The sequence below is a fragment of the Oxyura jamaicensis genome, assembly GCF_011077185.1.
Source record: "Oxyura jamaicensis isolate SHBP4307 breed ruddy duck chromosome 25 unlocalized genomic scaffold, BPBGC_Ojam_1.0 oxy25_random_OJ72673, whole genome shotgun sequence".
Taxonomy (NCBI): Eukaryota; Metazoa; Chordata; class Aves; order Anseriformes; family Anatidae; genus Oxyura; species Oxyura jamaicensis.
Genome location: NW_023304708.1, coordinates 1206 through 6737, shown reverse-complemented (window position 1 = coordinate 6737; position 5532 = coordinate 1206). Strand labels below are relative to the sequence as shown.

General features: G+C 71.0%; 2 protein-coding genes across 2 annotated transcripts; one reads left to right on the top strand and one right to left on the bottom strand.

Moving 5' to 3' along the window:
• Positions 1 to 15: 15 nt before the first annotated feature.
• Positions 16 to 1033, top strand: LOC118158310 (palmitoyltransferase ZDHHC3-like; the record flags this gene model as incomplete). The annotated part of the gene is made up of 4 exons (XM_035312947.1): positions 16 to 151; positions 270 to 357; positions 453 to 525; positions 616 to 1033. Coding segments are annotated over 4 exons (507 nt in total), but the record flags the coding sequence as incomplete, so codon positions are not given.
• A 79-nt stretch (positions 1034 to 1112) lies between these two features.
• Positions 1113 to 5492, bottom strand: ADAMTS4 (ADAM metallopeptidase with thrombospondin type 1 motif 4). Its single transcript, XM_035312946.1, has 9 exons — positions 5134 to 5492; positions 3880 to 4203; positions 3200 to 3332; positions 2941 to 3111; positions 2584 to 2870; positions 2325 to 2511; positions 2072 to 2247; positions 1815 to 1990; positions 1113 to 1722 (listed from the first exon to the last, which is right to left on the bottom strand). The coding sequence occupies exons 1-9, from the start codon at positions 5272 to 5274 to the stop codon at positions 1302 to 1304; spliced, it is 2016 nt and encodes a 671-aa protein (XP_035168837.1). The 5' UTR covers positions 5275 to 5492; the 3' UTR covers positions 1113 to 1301.
• Between the last annotated feature and the right edge of the window lie 40 nt (positions 5493 to 5532).

The following is a 5532-nucleotide window of genomic DNA, read 5'->3' as shown; positions in this document are numbered from 1 at the left end:
CCCTGCGGACCCCCTCGGGACCCCCCCCAGTCCCCAGAGGATGCTTTGAGGAGGGGACAGCGAGGCGTCATCGCGCCGTCTGCCTGCAGGATAAATAACTGCGTCGGGGAGCTAAACCAGAAATATTTCATCCAGTTCCTCTTCTACGCCGGTAAGCGGTGGCACGGGGGTGGCACGGGGGGGTTGGGGGCTCCCCGAGGTGTGTGTGGGGGGGCTCATCCCCGCGGCACCGGGCTCCGGCTCGCTGCTCACCGCTCGCTCCGTGCCAGGGCTGGCCAGCGCCTACGCCGCGGGGCTGGTGCTGGTCGCGTGGCTGGGGCCAGCGGGAGGAGACGGAGCCGAAAACCACGTCCAGACGTGAGTGAGGGGCGGTGGGGGGGCGGGGGGGTGGACGCGGGGCTCTGGGCTGCCCCACGTCGGCACCAGCCCTCGGCCCCACGCTGCCCCCCCAGCGCCCACTGCATCGTCCTGCTGCTGGAGTCCCTCCTCTTCGGCGCCTTCGTCACCGTCGTGTTCTACGACCAGGTGAGCGGGGGCTGAGCGGGGATCGGGGCGCTGCTGGGGGCGGTGGCGGTGACGTCCGTGTCCCTCCCCTGTCCCCCCGTCCCGTCCCAGGTCGTGTCCATCATCACGGACGAGCCGGCGCCGGAGCAGCTCCGCAGCCGGGGGCTGAAGGAGGCGAAGCGGCCGCGGGGGTGTCGCGCCAAGCTGGCGCTGCTGCAGGAGGTGTTCGGGAGGGGCTGCGTGCTCGGCTGGCTCTTCCCCTGCAGCTGCGGCACCCCGGCCGGCCCCGCGTACACCCCCCTGCCCGCCTGCGACATCTGAGCCCCCCCCCCCAGAATTGCCAGGGGACGGCAGCACCCCCACCCCTGGCCACCTTCCGGCACCGTGGGGGGAATTCTGGCACCCCAAAACCTGGGCAGCCCGGGGAGGTCCCGTCCGTGCACCCAGGGGTGCCAGACCCTGTGGGGTGCCAGGTGGAGGATTTTCGGGGGGGGGGGGCTGGCACCCAATAAAGTCCCTTTCTATGGAAGTCTTGGTGCAGGAGATGGGTGCTGGGGGGGTTGACGCAGCCCGGGACCCCCACCAAGAATCACAAAACCAGCGAGCGGGCTCCATAAATACCTTTAAATAACTCCCCCGCCGCGCTGCGGGTGGCTGAGGGGAGATGGTGACCGTGCGGGGGGCCCCCGAGGCCAGCCCGGGGGTGGGGGCCCCGCTCTGCCCGAGGAGGGGCTGAGGTAGACACACGGGTGGGTGCCCCCGCGGGCAATAAATAACCCAATAAATAACCCCGAGCGCTACGCCTGGCGCCGGCGGTTCCGCAGGATCGCCAAAATCTCCGCTTTCTGCTTCTCCCACGCCGCCGCCGGGCGCAGGGGGACGAAGAAGCTGTACTTCAAGCGGGGCGGGCGCCGCTCGTCCACCGCCAGCGCCTGCAGCACCAGGGGCTCGCGCAGCGGCCCCCGGCACGCCAACGTCTCGGCGGCGGCCGTGGCCCCGCTGTAGCGCAGCGTGACGCCGCCCGCCAGCGTCACCGTGCTCTCCGAGGGCACCAGGACGTAGCCGCCGTTGAGCAGGGAGCCGCCGGACGGCTGCCGCAGCGCCAGGTAGATGCTGTCACCGCTGTCACCGGCGTCACTGCTGCGCGCCGGCGAGCCCTGCCGCACCAGGAGGTGCGTGGCGCCCGCCGGGATGGTGACCACGTCATTGTAGCCGTAGCTGTGGGGCAGTGATAGCGTTGGAGGGGGCGGCGGGGGGACGCCAGGCACCCGTGGGTGTCCCCCACGCTGCCACCACCTTTGGGTGCTCACCGGGGCTTGGTGAAGACGCCGGAGACCTTGGTGCAGGTGGAGCCGTCGCCGCCGCACACCATGCACTTGTCAAACCTCTTCTTGGAGCCGATGACGCGGTCGCAGCCGGTGGGGATGCAGCGGCCCTGCACGCACACCCCGGTGCCCTCGGGCGAGCAGGGCGTCCCGTCGGCCACCTGCGGCACAGACGCCACGGCCTCAGCACCCCGGGGTGCCACCGGGGAGGGGGACATGGGACGCAGGACGGGGACGCTCACCCGCGGCTCCAGCACGTGGTAGTAGCCCAGGCTGCGCGACTGGCAGGTCAGCTTGCACCGGTCCTTCTCGGGGACGCCGCTGTAGCGCGGCACCCAGTCCGCCGCGGCCGGCAGCCCCTTGAAGACGTCGGGGCGATGGTTGTAGGCGGCGCACTGCTCCTCCCGGAAAGCCAGGGCTGCGGGGGGGAGACACCGTCAGCACCGGCGCTGCCCCCAAATCCCTCCCGGTGCGCCCCATCCCGGCCCCACTCACGGCTGCTCCCGGGACAGGCCCCGGCGTTGCAGGAGCGGAACCGGCTCCGTTCCCCCCGGCAGTAGCGGCCGCCGTTGCGGGGCGCGGGGCGGGTGCAGGAGCGGTGGGAGAAGCTGACGCCGCCGCCACAGCTCCGCGAGCAGCTGCCCCACGGCCCCCACGGCCCCCAGGCACCGTCCACGGGGGTCTGTGAGGGAAGAAGCAAACCGTCAAAGCGCCGCCGGTGCCCGAATCCCACCCGGAGCGTCCCGGCACTCACGTTGAGCTCCTCCACGGCGGCGATGCCCACGCACTGCCCGCTCATGCAGGCTCTGCCGGGCCCGCACGGCGTGCCGTCGGCCCAGGGGAAATGCTTGGTCTGGCAAACAGCTCGCCCACCGGCGCGGCCGCTGCACCAGAGCGCGGCGCAGGGTGGCTGCACCTCGCCGCAGTGCCGTGAGTCCGCACCGAAAGCCAGCTGGCACTGCCGCTCCAGCGGGTACGCGGCGCCCGGCAGCGCCGTCGGCAGCCGCAGCCACTCCGAGGGCTTGTCCAGGAGGCAGTGACCTGCGGGGAGGTGACACGGCTGCACGGGATGTCCCCGAGGCTGCGGGGCCGGGGGGGCGGCGGGTCGTACCGTGGCCGTTATCCAAGAAGTCGGTGATGAAGCGGGCGCTGCACGGGGACCACATCTCACCGGGCGGCACCGAGGACATGACCGGGGCCATCACGCGGCGCGAGGAGCCCGCGGGGCCGTTGAGCTCCGCGCAGTGCTGCGAGTCGTCGTGGGGCATGCTGAAGATGTGCCCTGTGCAGGGACGGAGCCGTCAGACCCCCGGGGGCTTGGTCGGGGCCGGGGGCCGTGCGTTTGCGTGTCCCACCCCCCCGGTGCTCACCGAGCTCGTGGGCGGCCGTGAGGGCGGACTGCAGCCCGTCGTCCTCCACGATGGCGCAGCTGCGCTCGGGGTCGCAGGCGGTGCCCACATCGGCCATGCCCAGGGTGTCGCACGTGGCCGCCCCACACAGGTCCTGGGGGGGTAAACTGGGCTTGTGGAGGGTGCCCTGGGGCACCCAGCACCCCACCGGCACCCGGACACCCACGGGTATCCCATTGACCCTGCCTGCACCCTGAGATCCCGGGGGGCACCCAGCACCCACACAACTGGTGGGGACCCAGGGATCCTTCCCAGCACCCGAAGTCTCGGGGATGAGGCTTGGGGGCCCTGCCAGCACCCAAATACCCACAAAGCATCCCCGGGACCCAACCAGTGCCAAAAAAAACTTGGTGGGCACCCAAGGGATCCTACCCAGCACCTAAACTCTCTGGGATGGACTCTGGGAACCCCGCGAGCACCCAAAATCCTGTGGACACCCCAGGGTCCCCACCAGCATCCAAGCACCCCCAGGTACCCCAAGAACCCAGCCCCCACCCCAAAATCCCAGGGGACCTACCCCACACACCCAAACTCCCCGGGACAGGTCCTGGGGACCCTGCCAGCACCCAAACACCTTCGGGGGGCACCCAGGGCCCCAGCCAGCCCCCACCCCCACCCCGCAGCCCGTCCCCGTTCCCCACCTGCCGTGTGAAGAGGATGGCGGTGTCGAAGTGGAGGGGACTGTCCTCGTCGGGGACGTTGAGGTCCCGCTGCCACCGGCAGAAGTTGCGGAGCATCTGGGCGGCGTTGGAGGTGGCGGGGGGGCCCGGGGTGCCGGGGCCCAGCACCAGCAGGCGCGTCACCCGCAGCTCCACGGCGTTGCCCAGGCTGCCGTGCTGGAAGGACCTGGCGGCGGCCGCCAGCACCGTCAGCAGGTACGGCCGCAGCCCCGCGCCGTGGAAGCGCGCCATCGACTCGTCCGCCACCACCAGCATCTCCACGAAGCGCGGCACCGAGGCGAAGCGCTGCCGGGAGAGCGGGCGTTGAGCAGGGCATCGGGGCGGGACGGTGACCCCGGTGTCGGTGTCCCCATCCCGGTGTCCCCAGCACCGTGCCACCCCATGCCGGTGTCTCCAGCAGCGTGCCACCCCATGCCAATGTCCCCAGCACTGTGCCACCCCATGCCAGTGTCCCCCAGCAAGGTGCCAGCTCACGCTGGTGTCACCCATTGGTGGCTGAACCCACACCAGTGTCCCCCAGCACTGTGTGACCCCACACCGGTGTCCCCCAGCACTGTGCCAGCCCACCCTGGTGTCACCCATCACTGTGCCAATGTCCCTTATCACTGTGCCATCCTGTCCCAGTGTCCCCCAGCACCATGCCAATGTCCCTTATCTCTGTGCCAGCCCACACCGGTGTCCCCCAGCACTGTGCCAGCCCACCCTGGTGTCACCCTTCACTGTGCCAATGTCCCTTATCACTGTGCCATCCCGTCCCAGTGTCCCCCAGCACCGCGTGACTCCACACCAGTGTCCCCCAGCACCGTGCCAGCCCGTGCTGGTGTCCCCAGTGCTGCTGTTCCCACGGGTGCCAGCCCGTGCCCTGTCCCCGCGCGCCCCTCCCTGGTGTCCCCCACCCTGCAGGGTCCCAGCTGTCCCCTGGGTCGCATCCCTCCGAGCTGGTGCCACTCCCGCTGCATCCCAATATGTCCCAATATGTTCTAATGTCCCAATATGTCCTGATATATCCTAATGTCCCGATATGACCCGATATGTTCTAATGTCCCGATATGTCCCGATATGACCCGATATGTCCTGCTGTGTCCCGGTATGTCCCGATATGTCCCAATGACCCGATATGTCCCGATATGTCCTGCTGTGTCCTGATATGTCGCGATATGTTCCAATGTCCCGACATGCCCCAGCCCCCCCCGGTCCGTCCCATCCCGGCCGTACCTTGGTTCTCCTCGGGGCCGGCTCCCCCCGGGGCCGCGGCTCGGCTCCCCCCGGAGCCGTAACGGGACAGGCGGGACCCGGCGCGGCCCCGGTGGCGGCGGCGGCGGCGGCGGCGAGGAGCGCCAGGAGCGCGCAGCGCATGGCCCGGGGCACCGCGTCCCCGGCGGCTCTCTCCGGTTTGGCGGCCGAGCCTGCCCCCGCCGCCGCCTTTTAACGGGCGGGGAGGCGGCCCCGGGACGGGGGGGGGCGGAGGGGGGGGGAACCCCCGCTGCCCCCCCCCCCCCCCCCCGGAGGGTCCGGGAAGGCTGAGCCCGGCCGGGGCCCGGGACCGGGGAAGCCCCGGGAACGGGGGCTGCTGTGCCAAGGGGGGGGGGGGGGGGGGGGGGGGGGGGGGGGGGG